The 20943-nt window shown below is 61.0% G+C and overlaps 1 protein-coding gene across 1 annotated transcript; it reads left to right on the top strand.

The window, feature by feature from the left end:
* The first annotated feature begins 1891 nt into the window (after window positions 1-1891).
* PLEKHN1 (pleckstrin homology domain containing N1) lies at window positions 1892-19344 on the top strand. The gene is made up of 15 exons (XM_069034618.1): window positions 1892-1971; window positions 3461-3560; window positions 7012-7158; window positions 7496-7576; window positions 8834-8921; window positions 11621-11745; window positions 12321-12470; window positions 12866-12946; window positions 14934-15003; window positions 15294-15448; window positions 16047-16241; window positions 16738-16983; window positions 18423-18605; window positions 18855-18903; window positions 19151-19344. The coding sequence occupies exons 1-15, from the start codon at window positions 1892-1894 to the stop codon at window positions 19342-19344; spliced, it is 1944 nt and encodes a 647-aa protein (XP_068890719.1).
* Window positions 19345-20943: the final 1599 nt, after the last annotated feature.

Here is a 20943-nt window from a genome sequence, read left to right as displayed (position 1 = left end):
CAAGCTGGCGACGGGCCTGTCCTCAGCCACTGGTGCCACCTGCCCGTGCCAGCCCTGGTGGTGTCACTGCTGTCCCAGTGAGCAAACAGGACCTGTGACAGCAGCAGGAGCTGCGGCGGCAGCAGTTGTGCCCCTGCTCCGAGCCGGGAGGTTTTATTTAGAACAAACCCTGGAGGAACAGCACGTTTGTGGTCACGGCCTGACCGTGTTAGGCACGGATGTGAGGAGGGATCGCGCTCCGCCGGCACAGAACCCTCCCGGGGCTGTTCGCTGCAGTGTCGGATCTCGGCCAGGAGGTGCTGGGCTGTGGCTGGGCTGCCACAGCGCTGCTTCCCAGCCGCGCTCCGAGCGCAGAGCTCACACGAGCAACCCCTGCCATGGAAATCACGGCATTTCTGGTGGGGGCCCTCCGGAGGGGCGTCCTGGCGCTTTGCTGGGCCGGGAAGGGTTAATGGGTTGCACACAGAAAGGGGAGGGGGCCGCAGGAGCTGCTTTTAAAGGTCAGAGATGGGGAGAAATGCTATGGCACATCCGTTCTCAGCTGCTCTCTCCGGGCCTGACCGTGCAATCCCCTTTTGGGGAATATTTTGCTCCTGCAAAGGGTAAAATACAAATAGGAACAGTCCAACGCACCCCGTGTGTCCACCAACCCCAGCTTGATTCCCCAGGAAAACCTCCTCTCAGAGTCCTCCTAAAATAACGTGCAGATTTGTCACATCTCATCCTTCACGGTGTTTCTTACATCACTGTTATTTATATTCACTAAATCTGATTTTTTTTTTTTTTCAAACGTGCCATCAATTAAATCAGCCTGCCAAGATCTGATTTCCACAGCCCCGCACTGATTCGTATTAATTACATTCTCCCCCTGTAATTCTCAAAGTTAATCCAACTCCCTCACAGCTGTTACATCATTTTCCCAGGAATCACTGTCAACTGGCAACCCCATAATTACCGGGCTGGTTTTTTACCCATGGAAACACCGATATCCCTGTTAAATTGTGCAATTTCTTTGCAAATCCCATGGTCCTGCGAGACGTAACTGCAACAGCGATCCAAGCCCTTTGTGTCCAGCTCTTTCAAACCTTTTCACGTGAACTCTCTCTATTTTTTGACCCAGAGCATCCAAGTTTTGTGTTTACTTCGTAGCAGCCACCCGAAAATGAAAAGGGTTTCTCGTTCCCTATGGCTCTGGTTCCTGGGGGTTTTTTTTTGGCGAAGAAACATTGAGCCTGCATTTACCTTTTGTTTTGTCATGAACTTCTCATTTTTATTTATATTTCCCTGCGGTGAGGCGCTCACAGCACGGGCAGGAATCTTCAGTTTGCCTCCTTTTAAAGCATTTCTTCTGTAAATACCCCTTAGGTTTTGCTGCCCTTGCGCGTCTCCTTTTGCTCTTTGCTTCCTTGATCCATTTTCCATCATTCCTAGATTTTGATCGGGGTCCCGTTTGATATTTTTCCCGCTGCCCATTTCTTTTCCTGTCTCCAACCCCAGTGGGAACGGCCGCTCCGAGCGCAGCCTTTGGAACCCTTCAACCAGCGCAGCCTCGGAGATTTTTGTTAATGCTTAAACAACAACCACCGACTTTATCTCGCTGCATCCTTATCTCCGCCCGTGCGGCGGCCGAATTCCATTTGGGAAAACGCTCCGGGATGGATTTATCGGTGGCTCCGGCTCCATCCCGCCGGTGGGTCGGGAATGCCGGCTGGGTCTGCGGCTCCCGGGGTGAATTCCCAGGGAACAGGTACCTGGCTCGCCCCTCCCAGCCCGCGGGGCGGGAGCGAGGGGCAGGATCGGGGTTTGGGCTCTGCCCACACCCACTCGAGTCCCGGCGGGCGGAAAGGAGCGGCCGGGAGCGATCCCGCAGCGATCCCGCAGCGATCCCGGCATGGGGAACATCGCCTGTGTCCCGCAGGCTCCCGGCGGCTTCCGGAGCTCCTTCCGAAGGAAACCCTCGCTGAAGAAGGAGTGAGTACCCGGCTCCGGCTCTGGGCTGTGGGAGCGGGGCTGGATTCCCGGCAGGATCTCTCCCGTGGGATGCAGCCGGCGGGGATTTCCTATTTCCCGGTGGTTTCGGGGGTGCTGGGCGCTGCCAGAGCCCGGGGCCAGCTCGCCCCAAGCGCCTGGAATGGAATTCTCAGCCGGCGGGGAATTCCAGCCCTCGGGAGAAGCGCCACTGCGTTAATTTTTGTTTGGGTAATTAAGCTCGCCCCGGCGGGACGAGGCGCGGAACACCTGATGTTCCCTGTTTTCACTCGAGAGTGTTTTTACTCAGAGTTGTGGTGCTTGTTGTGAAAAAACAACATTCCCGCTCCTCGTGCTTTAGGGAGAAAGCCCCAAATCCCAGCCCTCCGCCGTGGGATTGGTGTTTGTAAACCCCAGGGAGGAGCAGCAGAAAATACCCCGTGAAATCCTTGTGGGATCTGGGTGCGGGGCTGGCCGGGGCAGCGCTCAGGTACCGCGGCCATGGGTGGCTGTCCCAAAATAGAGCCTCCCAGGGAATGCACTGCAGGCTTCCCGGCTTTCCCACTGCTCCCATCAGCACAGCCAGAGCACCCCGGGCTGGAAAAGAGCTCTGGGGGGAACCAGGTGATTCCTCATGAACCTGCCAGCCCTGTCTGTGTTGGGTTCGGTGTCTGGGCTGTGCCAAAAACCCCCCAAGCTCTGCCAGGCTGAGGGGTTTCTGATGAAAAGGAGACACTGAGCTGTCCCCTTGGTGTCCTGTGCTGCCAGAAATGAGGGGCAAACCTGTGGAGTCTGAGGAGTTACTCTGGGGTAGAAGAGAGGGGATCCCTCGGGGAATTTGGGCCTGGGGGTCTCACATCAGGGCCCTGTGGTGTAGCAGCCAAGCCCCAGAGCTCCTCCAGTCGCGCTGACTCCCAGCTTCCCACGCCCGCGGGGATTATCCTGGTTTTGTGCCGCAATCTGAGGAAGGACCTGCTGGGAAGTCCCAGCAAAGCAGTCCCAGCGCTTCCCAACAGCACCAGTGGCTGCCTGGTACTGGTGTGCACGCAGGGAGAAACTGGGAGAGGGGGGAACGGCAGAGGGAAGCCACAGAGGCAGAAAGGAGCCCCGTGTGTGGGTACCTGCGGGTGTATCTGCGGATCCATCCCCACCCCGGGGGCCTGGCAGGAGCTGCCAGGGCTGGGCTTGGTCTTTGTGCTCTGCCATGGAACATCCACCCCCGGCGCTGGTCTGGGGGCACAGATGAGCCAAGCTGATGGTGTGGCTGAGCAAGGAGCTGTAGAAAAGCAGGGAAACGCCAACAAGTGCAGCATAAGTCCCGTTCCAGTTCTCCCAGGCTTTGTCAGCCCTTGGCCGGGCTGGGATGATTCGAAAGCCCGTGACAAGTGGCTCGCTTGGTGTCCTGGCTTCCTTATTTCTGGGCAGGATTCGCCGTGCCTCAGCCTGGGTTTCCATGTGTGTGTTTTGAGGATGTTTCTCCTTCCCTTTGTAGACAAAATGGCAAGAGAAAGCTGCCCAGCTTTTTTGGGATGGACAGAGGGCAGGAGAGAGACACGACCACGGACAAAATCCTGCAGTATATTCCAGTGAAGGCAAGTGCCAGCACCTCCAGTCCGCTCCCCACTGCTCCAGGGGTTTATTCCCACCCACCCCGAGCGCAGCACTCGGGAGGGACGTTGGGTTTGGGGCTGGGGGTAGCAGCAGCTCTGTCCCAAGGAGATGGAGCCCAGGAAGGGATGAGCCCCTCCCAGCAGCTGAGTTCCCTGCCCAGGGTCCCCGTGCAGGTGTGGAGGGGACCTGGATCAGCCAGGAGCTGTGATGGGGTGCGGGGTGATGCTGGGAGCCACTCAGGGGACGTGGGGACATCTCCCCCCAACCTTTGCTCTCGGTTCTTTTGTTTCTGGGTCGCCCGCGAGGGAAGGGAAAACCTGAGTGAGCTTTGGCAGGTGAGGTGATTCATTCCCACGCCGGAATGAGATGGAGCAGGAGTGGATTAGCAACGAGCCTGGGAAGGGAATCAGGAAGGGCAGGGCAGCCCCGGGCACGGCCCAGCCTCGTGGCCGCATGGCCCCATTCCCAGCGCTGCCCGGGGAGAGCAGAGGGAAACCGGGAGCCCTCGCGGGTTTGGGGGGTCCCGCTGGGTGGGCCAGGGGTGTGGGGGGGGGGGATTTGGGGCGCATTTGGGCCGTGCTGGGTGTTCATCGATCCCGGCCGTGTGCATGTGGGGAAGGGGAAACTGAGGCACAGCCTCGGTGCCAGGCAGAGGGAATTCCAGGGAGGGCTCCCTGCGGGAATCAGCTGGATCCAGAGGGGGGAGGCAGCAAAAAGCAGGTCCCAGATGGATCCTGGGCGCTTCCCTGGGCAAGCAGGACAAGCTGACAGTGTTAGCGGGTCCCGGAGAAGGGATCCTGGAAGAGGTCACCGGGAGACCGCTGCTTTGGGAACCCCAGGGAGTGCGGGATCTCTCCAGGGACGGAAGGAAGGAGGGTGGGGCAGGCTTCTAGCCTGGGGCAGAGGGGATGCAAACTCCCAAGCTCCCTGTGTGGCCCGGAGGAAGGCTCGGCTTTGCCCCGTTCCCTCCGCCGGCTTTCCGGGCGCAGCCGCAGCCGCAGGGCCGGGTCGGAGCGGAGCTGCCAGCGCGGGGCTCTGGTGCGGCCCCGCAGGAGATGCGATCACCCAACCTCTGGCCACCACAGGCGACGTGGGACCGGGGCAGGCGCCATCCGTGCGCCCTGTGGCACCCCCAGCCAGCGCCCTTCACCCCCGGCCCCGCTGCCCTGATTCCCACGGGCCGCTGAGAGCCGGGGGGAGGATGCGCCCCAAGAGCCGCTCGTTTCTGCTTTTCCCATGAAGCGGCAGCTGCGGGAGCCCCGGGGCAGCGAGCTGAGCCCTTCCTGCTGCTGCTGCTGCTGATTCAGCCGGGGGCTGCAGGGCTGAGCAGCTCATGAGTAACTCGTTCTACCTGTAGGGTGAGACCTACGGGGGGCAGAGAACATGTCAGGGCGCCTGCACCTCGCCAAACCCCGCCAGGAACACGGCTTCCAAGGATCTGCAGTGCCTGGAAGCCAGCGGGAGCGCTGGGATAACGGGAATGGCTTGGGGAGGGTGCACGGCCCAGGCTGGGGAGAATTCCAGAGGGACGGAAAATGCCAGGCCCCTTTAGCTCTGGCTAAAGGAGGCGTCCCCACGGTTTGAGGGGTGCCTGCAGCTGGAAGGGCAGCAGATTTCAGGGATGTGGCCCCGTTTTTCCATGGCCTTGGAGCTGCTCCCATGCCCAGCCATCACACCCATCTCCTCAGTCTCACCGCCACCCCTGCCGGGCTTGTTTGGGAGAGGGAAATATTCCACTTATTTCTTGCCACACACGTGGCTGTGGACGCTCTCCCTCTCCCTGCTGCCCTCTGGATCCCTCTGGAAGCTCTTTCCCAGCGCTGCTGCTGCACTCCCAGCTCCCAGCTCACTTTTTCCTCTTGCTGCCTCGTTTTTTCCTGGGAAATTTGGCTGCCACGTCCCAGGCAGCAGCACTGCCCCGGCAGCTGGTGGCTGCTGCTGTTCCTTATCTCCGTGCCCATGATTTTATTACTTCACCCTCTCCCCACTCCCAGGTGCTGCTGGTGCCTTATCCGAGCCGCATTTTGTTATTGCTGTACCCGTGACCAGCTGCTCTTTGCTCTGGATTTGTGGCACAAATACCATCTTTCCTACGCTGAGCTGCCCCAGTGAGGCCTTTAATGGGCATCCAGTGTGATCCCTAAATTCTGTTCCATAGCTGGGCAAGCTGGAGGGAGGATTTCAGCAGGAAATGTGTTTTTAGGACTCGTGTCCTAAAAAGAGTAACCAAAATTCGGCGAGGCCCTGGAAGGAGCCCTGAGCTCTGCAGGTGAAAGGCTCCCAACAGCTCCTGTTCCCAGTCCCCTGGCTTCATTCCCAGCTCCATTCCCAGTTTCCCAGCTCCATTTCCAGTTCCCCAGCTCCATTCCCGGCTCCATTCCCGGCTCGCTGGGATGTCTGGAGCAGGACTGACCCCATGCCAGAAGGGTGAGTCACAGAGGGGCCCCGCAGGACAGAGCCGGGGTCTGTGCTGGTCCCTCATCCATCACGGGCACACGCAGCTGTCCCCTGGCACAGCACAGCGGGGATGGGATCGGGAACGGGCACACGCCGGGAATGGGGACGTGCTGGGAGTGTCACCAGCCCCGCTGAGTCCCAGGGAACCGCTGTGGACCCCCCCCTCTCCCACCCAGTTTTGGCTTGGGAATGAATTCCCGGAGTCGGGATGGGCTCTGCAGGTGGGGTGTGGAGTGAGGGGATGAGGGCTGGGGCACAGCCCTGCCCTTCTCCCCAGGGACATCAGCCAGGCCCCGGGAATAAAGGTGTTCTTCCCAGAAGAACTGCAGGAAGAGCTTTTTCCCCAGGCTGGTGAGAAGAGAGGGCTGTGAGGTTGTGCTCCTGCGCAGAAGGAAGAATTCCCACGTAACCAGGAAATCAGGGAAGGCCCCAGCCCCGAGCGCTGTCTCCTCTCCTCAGCCCTGGCCCTCCTGTGGTGCCTACTGGATCCCTGCAGCTTTTCCAGGGACAAAAAGCTGCCTTGCAGCTGCTTTTATGGCTGTGGGGCTCTGTCCCAAAACTGTCTGGCACCTGGAACCGAGGGGAACCGAGGGATCTGAGCAGGGACCCGAGCTGGGAGAGCTGAGGAACCCAGGTGGAACCAGAGCAGGGGAAACCTTTCCTCTCAGCCCAGTGGAAGGCACACTCAGGGAGCACAGGGATGGTTTTTCTGTGGAGCTGGGACACCCTAAAAGTGAAATGTGCCTGTGCCCCCCTCTTTTCCAGCCCAGGAACTCCACCTTTAGCTCAGGATCTCCTTGCAGGCTTCCAGCAGTAACTGAGCCCCGGCCCCAGGTTGGCAAGGAGACCCAACAACAAACAGCCCCTCCTGGGCACCTGCCCAGGGCCCTTGCCCAGGAGTCCCTGCTGGGAAGATGTTCTGGGAATGTCTCTCCCACTGCTCTGAGCTGTTTTTCCCCTGTATCCTCGGCACAGATCCCTCAGAACCAGGAAAACCAGAAGGAAAACTTGGACCAGAGGTTCCCCAGCCTGTTCAAGAAGGGCCGAAGGAAAACGACTGTCAGGAATTTGGGCAAAATGATTTATTACTCCAAGGTCAAGTTTAAGTTCCAGCACTGCCAGGTAAACCTGAGACACCTCTTTGTGGGGGTTTCTCTGCCCAGGGCCAGCATGACCCTGCAGGACTGGGGAGGGAGGGGTAATTCCGGGAAATGGGACTCGTGGAGAATTCCCGGGGCTGCTGCGAGGCCCAGGACGCGCTGCCACGCGGTGCCCGCCTGCTGCCATCCCCATGGGCACCTGGGGAGTGCTTCCATGAGCAGAGATGTGGCCCATGGAGAAGCTTTTCCATGCAGGGATCGGCCTGGGATGCAGAGGGAGGCTGGGATAACCCCAAAATGTGTCCTGGGGTAACCCCAAAATGTGTCCTGCGATAACCCCAAACGTGTCCCTTCTGCAGGAGGTCAATGACTGCTTCCTGGAGCTGTTCCAGTCCTACCTGTACTTCCAGTCTGCGGGCCCCAATGGCTTCACCTACCAGGTAGGGCATCCCCTGGACGTGCTGGGCTTTGGGCACTGCGGCCACGCTGGGGACACCGGGCAGACGAACTCCGGGAGATGTCCCCAGGTCCCTTCCCGGGGGATGCCGAACTCCAAACGGGTGTTTTGTCCCAAGGCCTGTCCCCAGGGCAGCTCAGGGGAGCTTGGGCAGAGATCGAGGAGCCCAGGGAGGGGCAGGAGCAGGTGGGAGGTGACCTGGAGCCACCTTTGTGCTCCAAGCACAAGGAGCTGAGCCTTGGGCAGCCCAAACCCCCCCTGGCCTTGGTGCCCGTGGGGGTCTTGGCTCCTGGGCCAAGGGGGAGTTCTCCACCTGCAGGCTGGGCAATTCCAGCGTTAATTATTCTGTGGGAGAAGAGAAACCTGAGCCTCGGGAGCTCTTCACCTCACGAATCTTTTCACCCTGGCAGTGCTGGGGAGTCACAAATAATGAACAAAAGGGCTGCTCTGCACTGCAGCCAAACAGGCACGGCTGGGAAACAGCACTCCCTGAGTGCTCTCTTCCTCCACACGAGTGTGGAGCTAAAAGTGAGCGTGTTTGGGAGGTGATTGTAGAATTAGTTCCTCTCAGAAATTATTGTTTGGCCTTCAAGTGACTTGAGGTGGATGTAAAACATCAGTAAAACCTCTCCAGTCACCCCCCAAGCCAGCCTTCAACTGAAAATTCCCATGTCAGGGGACAAACAACATCCCAAGCTCTCCTGACTCCTTTAGAAACAGCTCCTGCGTTTATTAATTGTGCAGGAATTAAAGAGGAATTAATGTGCCCCGAGGCATTAGAGCCATCAGCATCTTTTATGGAGCTTGCTCAGGGAGCCCAGAACAGGGAGCACAAAGCTGTCACCTGCTCCCGGGCTCTGTCAGAGTGGGAACCCGAACGTCCCGGCTCTGGGAACTGGACAGCTCCATTTGCCTTCAGGGCCAATCCCATTTTCTGGCTTTCTCCCGTTAAACCACCGTTGTTGTGCTGAGGTTTCTCTTAAAACGGAAAGGAGGAACACCGTGGAGCACAAAGACATTCCTCAGCGTGGCACGGGATTGTGGAGCCCGGGGAGTGCTGAACCTGCTCCCCCGGGGGAGCCTGCTGGATCCAAATCCCAAATATTCCCAGCCTGCCCCCGAGCCGCAGCACCCTGCGGGTGTGGGGTCACCCTGCGGGTGTGGGGTGACCCTGCAGGTGTGGGGTGACCCTGCTGAGGGCACTGACTGCCCCCGAATAACCCCTGCTCTCCTTCCCCAGGGGCTGCTGCCTCTGAAGGAGCTGCAGGTGCGTGAGCTGGGGGCTGGGCAGAGCCCCGGGCAGCAGGACCACGCTCTGCACATCTCAGGTGGGTGCCTGGGAGTTCGGGAAGGCGGGATTGGGATGTGGCTGCTCCCTGTGCCAGCCCGGGGAGCACCCACGGCAACGCCCGGTGCTGCCCCAGGGAGCGGCAGGGGAAGGGTGGGCCTGGGGAGACGCGGGGATGCACGGGGACAGCTCCCACCTCTGCCCCGTTAGTGGAATGGGATAGAATCCCTTCTCCCACCTCTCCCGAGGGCAGGGAGTGACCCTGAGGGCCCTGCTCAGGTTCCCGGGATGGGTAGCAGTGCCCAGGGGTGAGCTGCCTCTCTCCCAGTAACACCAGTCTGGAGCTGGCAGGACCCAGTGCCACCTCACCAACTCTTCCATCCCAAGCTTTTTAAACTTTTCTCCGAGTGGTTTTGCTTCATGAATGATTTCCTGGGATGACAACCCTCTGCAGCCTGGATAGAGGTGTCTTTGGGCTCAGTCATTGCTGGATGACAGAGGGACAAGCCCCCCAGAGTGCAATTAAAGCATTAATTAACCCCCAGTAATGATACAGAGCCCATTTGTGTCCCAGGCCCACTGACTCTGTCCCTGGTGTCCTCTGCCAGAGGACAAAACCTCCCATAAATGACAAAAAGGACGTGGCACAAACACCCCACTCATTTTTAGGACTGGTGAACCAGGCAGGGCTCTCCAAACCTTTTTGGGTTCTGGAAGAACAAGGGAAAACTCCCAGGGCTGTCTGTGCTGGGCTGGGGCCCTTGTTCTGCCTTAAACCACCCGGGAGTGCAGCTTTGGGGGGTTGTGTCCCGCCAGAGCCCTGCAGACAGCGCTGGGTGCTCGGGAAGCAGCGGCAGGGAGCACCAGGGACATTCAGCATTGCTGGGACACGCTGGAACGGTTTTATTTCCCTGCTTAGAGGGGAAGGAATGGAGGCACGGAGGGGCTGGGAGCCCTTCCCGTGTCCCCACGCAGGGTCAGGGTGGAAATGCCTCATCTCATGACTCTGAGGCAGCCGGTTTGTGGAACCAGCAGTTCCCCATCGCTGCACGGCCAGGGCTGCTCGGCTCAGCGGGATCCCTGGGATCGGGAAGGATGCAGAGCCCTCCTGGCACGGGGACAGGGGCTGGCTGTGCCCTGGGCTCTGCTGACGGATCTGTGGAGCACCCGGAGCCCCCCGTGCCTCGCTGCACCCCTTCGGTGCCTCCCCTCAGAGGGGTCTGGGCAGGAACAAACTGCTCCTGCCCCGGGAAGGGGCTCTGCTGCTTCCAGCGCTCCTCTGGGAGCGCTCCCAGGGAAAGAGTAAGGACAGGGCACAGGGAAGGAGCCCGAGGACTGCCCCTCGGCGTGGCAGGGGCATGGGGACGTGGCCCTGGAATTTGCAGCTCAGACTCCTCACAGCAGCTCCTGCCGCAGCCCCAGGCGTGTCCCGCGAGTTTCTTTCCTCATTTTCTCTTCCTTCTGGGCCCGGTTTAGATGTGGCAATGGGTGATGCCCCCGGGGCGTGCCTGAGGGGTGGCAGTGCCACCCGAGGGTCACTCTGCGGGTCATGCCCTGGCAGCAGGATTCCTGCTGCGTTTAATTTGTATTTATAATTGGTGTGAGGAGCTGCGTGCCCAGGGAAGCACCCAGAGCTGCCAGAATGCCCAGGGAGCAGCATCGCACCCTCCTGGCTGCTCTGTGATCGCCGTGCCCTCGTTAAAAGACAGGGAAAACAAAGGGAAGGAGGGCAGGAGAACTCCAGAGCCACGGACACGTGGGTGCCCAGAAAAGGCTCGACACCAAATTGCTGTCATGGGTTTGGAGTCACTCGGGGAGTGTCTGCCCCAGCTCCCCACCTCAGCTTTGTTTACTGTGCATTTCCTGAAAGCCAGACGTGCCTCAAAGGCTCAGTGAAATGTTGTTTATAAATAATGCAGGAATTAGGGCACTAACGATACCGCAGAAGGGCAAAGTCCCGAGTTTATCCGGGCTTATCTGGGCACTTCCAAGTCCCACAGAGGCAGATCCTTCTGAGCCTGCAGCAAGCCGGGTTTAATGTGAGCCGAGTGGTAAATTATTAATCACAACATCCACTCTGCATCCTGCCAGCAATAGTTATTGCCCTCCCCGGGCTGTGTCGGGAGAGAGGGGCAGAGGGTGTGGGAGACCTGTGCTCGTGCTCTGAAACACTCAGATCAACAAGCTGCAGGGCTGGCCCTCCCTCCGAGGGGATGTCTGGAGTCATCCTCAGCTTGGCTGGCACGGATTCTGCTCGCTGAGGCAATAAATAAACAAACTGTGTCAGAAAGCTGCTGGTGTTCCACGTACGGAGAGCCAAAGTGAGACCGGGAGAGAGCGCGGGGCCTTCTGCTGAGGGAGCAGCACCCTGGCACAGTCCCTGCCCACACAGAGGCTTCCCACAAGCTGCTGGCGAGGGGGTTGAAAGCTGAAATCCGGCTCTGGAGGTCAGGCTTGGCTTTTGGGCCGACCTCGGGGTTTGTTCTTGGTCCGATTTGGGGTTTAAAAGTGTCTGGCGGTCAGGGCTTGGTGTGCTTGAGGAGGGGCTGGAGCAGTCTGAGAGGGCTGATGTGACAAAAGAGTGGCAGGGAGGGCTGGAGGGGGGTGGCAGCAGACCAGGGGCATCCCCAGCACCCCGTGGTGGGTGGGCAGAGTGCGGCAGCTCCGCCGGCTGATTCCCGCTGGATGCTGCGATCCCTGCCCGGATCTCTCCGCTCATCCCGTGTGTCCCGTGCCCAGGGCCTCTGCTGAACCCCCTGGTGGTGTTCTGCCCCTCCGAGGCGGAGCTGAAGCAGTGGCTGTACCACCTGGAGAAGCAGATCCAGCTCTGTGGAGGGAGCCTGGCCCTGCCCCTGCTGTCCCAGGTGGGTGTCCCACGGCCGTGTCCCACCGCCGGCTCCCAGCTGGGACCCCGGGATGGATTCTCTTTGGAGCTCGCCTTTGGGGGCTTTCCTGGGGGAAAAGGGTGCAAAAAGAGCTCCCCAGAGGGGTCTGAGAGCCACTGGCAGGTGGATGTGCTGGAAGGAGGAGCTGCCACCCTCAGGTGCCACCAGCAGCACAACCTCTGCGGGGTCAGAGCTCCAGGCCTGGCTCACAGAGGCTCTCACGCTTTTGGGTTCTTGTGCAACCGCCCAGAGATTGCAGAACCTCTGGAGGAGGCCCAGAAAAAAGGCCCAGATTCAAGAGATTGTCTCCCCCAGTCTCTGAGGGTGTTTTAATTCCCTCCCTGCCTCCATCTCCCACTTGCCAAACAGAAATGTCCCCCTTGGAAAGGCATTTCCAGGTATGGAGAATGTTTATCCATTCCCAGCTGGAAAACTGCCTCCTGCCCAGTTTATTTACTCTTTCCCACTCCTGCCACCCCAAGAAAGTGTCCCCAGGTGGGCCATGGCCTGGCTGTGCCCGGGGGAGGCCTGTGGTCAGTGTGTGCTGTCCCTAGAGCGGCTGGAAGCAGAGCCCGGGGGCCAAGGAGGAGCTGCGCTGGTCCGTGCAGAACCTGCCCGTGCAGGACTGGAGAGGGACCCAGCGGGAATCCCTGGGAGAAATCCTCTGCATCTCCAAGGTGAAGCTCCAGCACCTGCCCTTCCAGGTAGGACACGGCTCCGGGGAGTGGTGGAGGGAGGGATGGACCCATGGATGGATCCACGGGTGGAGTCGCTGGTGCAGGCTCCTGCCTCCCTGCTGCCACCCACCCAGCAGCTCCCAAGGGGTGTTTTACCCACACAGAAAGGGAAAAAGGTTTCCTACTGCTCTTCCCAAAGCCATCTCCCAGCTCAGGGAAGCAGCCTGGCTCTCCCCAAAGCCATCTCCTGATGCAGGGAGGTGGATTGCTCTCCCCAAAGGATCTCCCAGCTCAGGGAAGCAGCTCAGCTGTTCGCAGAGCCCCTGCCCCAGGCTGCTGTCAGAAGGACAAAGCCAAGGGCTCTCCAGCTCCGAGCCCTGGCTGTTCCCAGGGATCCAACCTCTCCCTGTCTGCTTCCCAAGGAGCAGCACGACCGGCTCCTGGTGCTCTACCCCTCCACGCTGGTGATCGTGTCTGAGGAGCCCAGTGGCCTCTGTTTCAAGGTGAGTTCCTTTGGGAGCATCCCGCCGCTCTCTCCCCTCCACCTGCGCTCCCCGTGCTGCCTCCCGTGCCAGCTGGCAGGAGCAGGCACAGGGATGGTGCAAGATCCCTTCCCATGAGAAACACCTCGGCCTGCTCCGGCAGCCCAGGGGGAAGGAGCTGCCTGCCAGGGAAGCCGCGTCTCTGCGAGGAGGAGGAGGAGGAGGAGGAGGAGGAGGAGGAGGGCGGAGGCTGTGCTGGCAGCCAGCCCGGCCCTCCTGCTCCAGACAGGGGCTGGCACGGCCCCAGAGTGCCCCTGAGGGGGCTTTGCTGCTCTGGCTCTGTTCCAGGGAACCCCTCGGGAGCCGGGGGCAGCCTGGCAGCGCAGCTGGTGCTGTGGGGAAGGGCACGGGAGGGGAGGGGAGCGCTGGCAGCGTTCTCCCTCTGTCTCAGCAGGGACAGGGAGCATCCCAAGGGATGCCAGAGGGTGTCTGGGGTGTCTGTCTGTGGGAGCAGCGCTGGAGCCTCAGCACGGGCAGGCAGTGGCACTGAGCAGTCAGAATGGCCTTAAAATCGGCTGGTGACATCCCCGGTGGCACTTGGGGCCGCGGCTCAGCGCGAGCACGGCCGTGCTGGTTGATGGTTGGGCTCGGCGATGCTCGAGGGCCTCTCTGCCCTTCCCATCCCGAGATTCTGTGAGCTCGGGCACCACTGCGAGCCCTGTGCTCGCTGCTTCTCCTGTGCCGGGAGGAGCAGCGCCCTGGCTGTGACCCCGGAGCTGCTGCTCTGCCGCAGCCCTGAGTCACCGAGCCGGCAGCCAGCCCCAAGCAGCCCTGCAGAGCTGGAGGGCTGCGAAATGCCCCGGGAACCCGCCGGGCTCCTGCTCCACGCGGCTCCACATCCTGCAGAACGCTGCTGTGGTTATCCCCGGGGAGAGCATCTCCCGGGAGGCTCCTTCCCGGGCAGAGCTCTCCCCATCCCAGAGCGGGAAGGCGTTTTCCAGCCGCTGGGACACACCTCGGGCACAGCCTGGTTTCGGGAGCGTGTTGTTTGCAGCTCCTGGGAATGGGGCACCACGCAAGGGGGCCTGGGCTGGGCTCTCCCATGAGCTCATCTCTTTTGAAACCCTAAACCTGCCCCGTGCGATGTTCCCTTCCCAGGCGATGTTCCCTTCCCAGGCGATGTTCCCTTCCCACGGTGCCGGGGCCGCGCTCCCGGGGCTGATTCACCAGCCTGTGACACTGGGAACCTGCTTTTCCACAGGCGTGTCAGGGCACGGGAGCCTCCTCCCGGGGCTGCTCGAGTGCAACTTTTCCTTCCCTTCCCTTCCCCTGCCCGCAGTTGGGGCTGGGCAGGGAACAGCCCGGCCCCTTTTGTTCCGCAGCTTCACAGCGACCACAGCAGCTGCCCCTGCCAAGCGTGTGGGGCAGGGAAGGGGCTGGGATGGGGCTCACCCCAATCCTCCGGTGGGAAAAGGCCTTGGGCAAGGTGGAAACCAGCGAGGGGGAGCTGCTGGCGGGGCTGGAGTTATCTGTGGGATGCTGCTGCGCTTCCAGAGGGTGTCTCAGCACCCTCGGGGATATCTGTGAAGGGGAGGATGGAGCACCGGCCCTACACAGTCATCCTGGGGGCAGGAGCCTCGCTGGGGTGTGCGGGAGGGGGCAGGAATCCCGCTGGGATGTGCAGGAGGGCTGAGCAGCAGCAGCAGCCGAGCTGCCAAAGGCCGTTCCTTAGGGGCAGCTGCCAGCACGAAGCAGGAGCTGGGCTCGCTCCATCCTCACTGGGGGCTTCCCTCCTGGTGCTCCCAGCAAAACCCTGCACTCCTAAAGCCTGAAACCCCTGCGCTCCTGAAGGCTCCTAAAGCCCTTTGGCTCCCCTGGCAGGACAGCCCCTGTGGGAGTCACGGCACCCCAGAGCAGGGCACAGCTCCCCACGGTGTCCCTGTGCCCCATGGCACGGGCAGGAGCCCTGCTGGGCTCTGAGATCCCAATCCTGCCCCTCTCTCCACAGGGAGAGCTCCCACTCAACGCCATCCAGGTGCTTTTTGAGGAGAACGACAAAACCTCCTTTTTAATCGAAGGTGGGTGCCTGGTACAGCCACGGGCGGCTCGGGGCTGGTGCGGTGGCACCTTCCTGGTGGGCAGCCAGGCTCCCCAAACTGCCCTGCTTGGAAATTTGGGACCCTCTGTGCCCTGGGAGGAGAGGCCAGGAGCCACAGAAGCTCCTGCACGGGGCACCGAGGGCAGAGCATTCCCTGCAGCGGCACCTCCAGATCCCAGGGAACGTGGGGCGGGATGGAGCAGGAGGGTTCCCGTGGGGTTCTGAGGGATCCAGCCCAGGATCAGCGGCGGGGGGGGGGATGTTTTCCAGGCCGGCTGATCAACTCCATCCGAGTGACCTGTCCCAGCTACCAGGACTACCAGGAGTGGCTCTACTGCCTCAAAACCGCCCAGTTCCGAAACGCCGACTCCTCCCTCTCGGGGTCCGAGAGCTTCTCGGGGTCAAAGCCCCCACACCCCAGCCAGGTAAGGGGTGCTGCAGCTTTGGGTGGGAATCCGTGGCTGTCCCATCCGTGGCCACGTGTGACACTCCTGTGGCACTCCTGTCACACTCCTGTGGCACAGCAGGCTCTGCTCGAAGCTGCCAGCAAGCTGCTGATCCCTGGAAATTATTTAAAGCCTTACAGGACATTATAGAGGCAAAAATTACACTGAATTCCTTCAAAAGCAGAGGCTGGACACGGCCTGTGACAGGGTTGGGCAGTGAGGCACTGGCACAGGGACAGTGACAGGGTTTTGGACTCAGTGATCCATGTGGGTCCTTTCCAAGCTGGAATATTCTGTGATTCCTGCAAGGAATGGGAGACCCACGCTGCCAGCTGGGATGGGGCTGGGTGCCTGGCACCCTTTTCCTGCTGTGCACCCCCTCATTCCCCTCAGCCACCCCATACTCAGCCCCATAAGCAGCATGTCCCACACCCGGGCACATCCCACACCCCAGCACAGCCACTGGGCCACTGCTGGCCATGGGTACACAGCCCAGACCCCGGGGACACAAGGGCTGGGCAGGGCTGTGTCCCTGTTTCAGGGAGCTCTTCCACAGGGTGCTCTTGTCCCCGTGCAGTTCACCAGCAGCGGGAGAGGATCCCTCAGTTCTGACGGCTGCACCAACTCCTGGGCGTCCGCAGGGAGAGTGACCACCCTGACCCAGCTGTCCCAGCCCAGCGGCTCCCTGCCCGACGGACACTCCTTCCTGCTGCTGCCCGAGGGCCGGCTGCTCGAGGAGCCCCTCTCCCCTGGCTACTCCCAGCCTCTCCACGTGAGTGAACCCCAAAAAAAGCCTGGGGTGCCCGTGGGGATCCCCTGGGATGGGGCTGGAGCTGCCTTTGAGCAGAAGGGGCTGTCTGGGGGCTGGGCAGTGTTTGCTGGGGGGTTGGAGCAAATCCCTGCCCGGAGCTGGGGCTGGTCCTGGCTCAGCCTGGTCAGTGCTGAGCAGGGAAAAGGCTGCTGAGGGATCCCATCCCATCCCATCCCAGTTCCCTCCCAGTTCCAGTCCCATCCCAGTCCTCTGCCCTGCCCAGGGGCTGTTGGGGATTATAGAAGATCACAGAAGGGTTCAAAGGCTGGGAAATCCCCAAATCAAAGCTGCAGGTGGGCGGAGGCGATGGCCAGGCAGGATTTTGCTCTCCAGGGATGTCAGAGCGCGTGGGGCAGGGCCCAGTGCAGGCCCGTGGCAATTCCCGAGCCCGGAGTGATGTCCAGGCGTGTTGCCATCCAAAGCAGCGCCAGCTCCAGGGCCTGTCCTCTCATTCCAGTGCCTGGCACAGCCCAGCTGGCCCAGCACGGCGCTGCCCACGCAGGACCTGCGCCGGGGGAACAGCGCCAGGAAATCCAAGGGCAAGAGCAGCGGGCAGCAGCTGCCCAACCAGGACCCCGAGAGGAGCGGCTGCGGCCTCATCCCCGCAAATCCCAACGGGGAGCTGCAGTCCCCGGTGTACCACGAGCCCTACGCAGCTCACTGCCCCCAGCAGCACCCCCCGGCACACCTGGAGCTGGGCAGGGTGAGGGGAGACATGTGGGATGGGATGGGATGGGATGGGATGGGATGGGATGGGATGGGATGGGATGGGATGGGATGGGATGGGATGGGATGGGATGGGATGGGATGGGATGGGGTGGGATGGATGGGATGGGATGGGGTGGATGCAGGGTGGGGATGGATGTGGGATGAGGCTGGATCCTCCTGCCTGGGCAGAGCAAGGCTCACCTCGTCGTGCCGGTGCTGCTGGCAGGGATAGGGGACCAGGCAGGTGCTCCAGAGCAGGTGTGAAACCATTTCCATGGGAAAAGGGGCTGTGGGAGGGGAGGTGGCACATGGCAGGTGGGGCAATGGAGCCCTGGGATGCTGGGCCCCGATTCCTGAGGCAATCCGTGAGTAGGAGGGTTGTTGCCTCATGGGACACAGCCTCTTCTCCCAAGGGTTTTCCAGCATGTCTCCATCAGTTCTCAGTGCCTGATGCCATTTTCCCAACCCTCAGTGACTGTTCCTTAAGGAATTCCCCTCGTTGGCACAGCCAGGACTCAGCCCCGTCATCCCACAGGGATGAGCAGCATTTGGGATTTTACTCGTAGGGAGATTCCGTGCCCCAACCCCTCCTGGGGATGAGCTGCGAGCGCCCTGTCCCTGTTTCCATCCTGCCCTGGGGCTGGACAGACGGAGCTGGGTGGGAATTCAGCCCCCCACAGCTCCCAGCTCCCTGGAGCAGCCGCTGCTCCCCCTTTCCAGCGATCCCTACACTCCCAGTTCCCCCAGTGCTCCCAGCTGGCCCTGACTCAGCACCCAGGCCCGTGGCTCCAGGAATTGTGCCTGGGGCCATTTCTTTTCCTGCCATCTGAGCAGCGATGGGGAAACTCCAGGGCTGAGTTCCAGGCCGGAGGGGAACAGGTTTCCCCTGTCTGATCACAACAACCCAGGCAGGAGCCACAAGGCACCAGACAGAGGCACAGACTGAGATGGGAGCCAGGCTCCGGGAACTGGGGATGAGTCAGAGCCAGAGCCCACTTTGCCCACCCCCAAAACCTTCCAGCTGTGATAAGCGAGTGCCTGCTGAAGGCCACGTTTCTGCTTGTGACAATCTCTTGGGAAAACTTTCTGAGTCATCCTCCACCCTGGTGTGACCCCCCTTCCCTCGAGGGTCCTCCCTGGCTGCTCCCTGTCCTCCTGCATCCCTTCAGCCGGTTTTATCCTCCCGCCTTCGCTTCTGGCCGGCTCCCACCGCGCCTGTGGGTCACTGGGAATGACCCCTGGCCATCCTCTCTCTCTCCCATCTGAGGCCTCCAGGACTGGGACGGAGCAGAATTTGTGGGGAGGGCAGAAAGAGCAGCCCTTGCTTGGCCAGAACGTGCTCCCAGCAGGGCTGGATTCGGGGTGGGCAGCACCAGGCTGGCGTTTCCCAGCTCTCCACAGCCGGGACCCAACCTGGGGCTGGTTTGGTTGCAGTTCCTGCAGTGCCACGGACAGACGGGGCCAGCCCAGGGGAACCCGGCGGTCCCAGCCCCACAGCACCCGTCCCTGGAGCAGTGGAACTGCAGGGAGGTGCCCACAGCCCCCACCTACAGCACCCCGGGCACCTCACGCCGGCTCCAGCTGCGGGCACCGGCCCAGGGCTCCTACCTGGGCGAGGTGAGGCTGCAAACTCCCCTGTGGGCTGCAGGGGAACACTCGGGGGCTTCAGGGGGACACTCAGGGGGTGCAGGGGAGCAACCCGGGGTCCCAGTTTGCCTCGGTGGTCCCTGCAGGGCTCTGGACCCTTTGGTCAGTGCCAGGGGCCGTCCTGGTGGAGCAGGGACGGGGCTGACTCCCTGCTGGGCAGCGTCCCAGGATGGCACAGCTGTGCCACCCCCACCGAGGCATCCCTCCCTCTCTTTCCAGATCTCTTCCCTGCCAGAGGAGCAGCTGAGCCCTTCGCTGCACCCCGCAGGTGAGACCCCTGAGCTGCTGGGCTGCTCCCTGCCCACCACGTCCTCCAGAGCTGATCCCTTCATCCCTCCTGCTCCCCCGACTCTGTCACCTGCCCTGTGCCTGGGCTCACCTGGCCTGCCTTCCACTGTCACCCTGAGGGGCTCCTGCCGTGCTCCAGGCACGCTCCCCCTGCTCTGCCCACCCCTGCACTGTGATTTTACTCCCCCCCGACCCCTTTTTCCCATTCCCTCTGCGTTTTCCTGCAGATGGGAGCGGTGGCACCTACGGCCTGGCCGATGCCGCCTGCCCCTGCCGGGACTCCTCGTCCTACCACGACTACGCCGAGCTGCAGAGCTTCCAGAGCGACCTCAGCTACGACAACCTGTGGGAAGCCGAGGAGAAGGAGCTGGGCACCCCCTGCAGCTCCCCGTCCCCTGCCCAGCAGATTTACCAGGTCTAAGGGGTGCTCCAGGCACGGAAAAGCCCCCGGGCTCTTCCCTCACTGGGCTTCCCTCCAGGATGAGGGGCCCAGGGGTGTGAAGGGAAGAGCCCTGCTCTGCTTCCCTAGCAGGTCCAGGGGTCCTGCCCTAAATCTGAGGGTGGGGGCAGAGCCCAGCAGCCACAGCCTCTGTGGGGCTGGAGGAGCAGCGTGAGCGCCATGCCCAGGGGGTGCTCAGGGAGAAAACTGCTTTGCCCCCTGAAAATCCCGGGACAAAAAGGGTCCGGCTCCCTCAGGTGGAAGGGACTCGGTGTTTGGAGGGAGCAGCCACTCGAAAGCCAAAAGGGTGCCTGGATTTGTTGGATTCCTTTGCACCAGAGCCCTCAGCTGGTCCCTCTGATCCCTGGGAACAGCCAAACCTTCCCCCAGGGAGCTCTGGGGGCTGCCAGGATGCACCAGAGGTGCCCTGTGCTGGCACACAAGGCTGGCAGCAATGGTTGTGCCCGCAGGATCGCCCTCCTGCAGGAGCAGGGTTAGGGCACAGGACGTGGAGGAAAAAACCCCAACCAGATCTGAGCACAGTGGGATTTTCTTTCCCCTTTACGCCAGAAGAATTCCTTCCTGCCAGTGCTGGCTCCAAACCTGCAGCAGGACAGCCCAGCCCCTCGGCAGGCAGAGCCAGCAGAAATGCCCGTGACCTGTGTTCCCCGAGGCCTGCCCTGCAGAGGAAGCCCCAAATCCCGCACAGGGAACCCCTCCTTTCCTCCCACCCCTGCCCTGGCTCACACCAAACGCTGCCTGTGGCTGTCCAGGCAAGGAGGGGAGGGAATTCCCCACAGGAGAGACTCCAGGAGAGCCAAAGCCCCGCAGTGACCACAGCAGTGACCAGAGCAGTGACCACAGCAGGACCAGGGGGGCTGGGATGTCCCTCTGGACCCCTCCGGAGCCCGGACAGGACACAAACAAGGGACAGAGTCTCAGGGTTGTTATTTTCCAGCCTCTTTGGCCAGATCCTTTGGAAGGTCAGCAGCAAATCCAAATGTTTTCACCTGGGGCTCCAAATCCTCAACCTTTGTTCCCTCGAGAGGCTGCAAATCAAACACAGAGACAAAACCTCTGCTTTGGTTCTTCCTCTGGTGTAGCCACAGCGATCTGGGAGCTCGTTGTGCTTCAGTGGCTCCCGCTGTAATTTCAGGTTTTTCCAGGAGGTATCCAACAAAGTTTACATGTAAAGCCTGAGTGGGTTCTGTGTATTTAACTGTAAATGTGGCCGAGTTGAAGAGCTGTTTAATTTTCTAGCTGTGGCTGGTGTTCAGTTCTGTAAAGGGGCCCGTGCAGGAGTGTGTGGGTTTGGGTCTTGGAGCTGCTGCTGTTTTCTTTCAGGTTTGCTCTGTTTCGGGGAGGATTTGTATCTGATAACCCCCAAATGATCCATTTATTGAGAACTAAACTGTGCTAGGGGACATCTCAAATGTGCTGGGAGCTCTCCACACCCCTGAGCTCCTGTGAACACTTTGATGGGGGTCACGAACTTCCCTGAAATGAGCTGCAACAGCAATTCCTGCAATGATGAATATCCTGTTGATATTAAAGTTCCCTCGTGGATTTCTAGGAGATTGG

This window comes from Aphelocoma coerulescens, chromosome 21 (genome assembly GCF_041296385.1).
Source record: "Aphelocoma coerulescens isolate FSJ_1873_10779 chromosome 21, UR_Acoe_1.0, whole genome shotgun sequence".
Classification (NCBI taxonomy): Eukaryota; Metazoa; Chordata; class Aves; order Passeriformes; family Corvidae; genus Aphelocoma; species Aphelocoma coerulescens.
The sequence above is the reverse complement of the archived record's forward strand: the minus strand, read 5'-3'. Positions and strand labels throughout refer to the sequence as shown.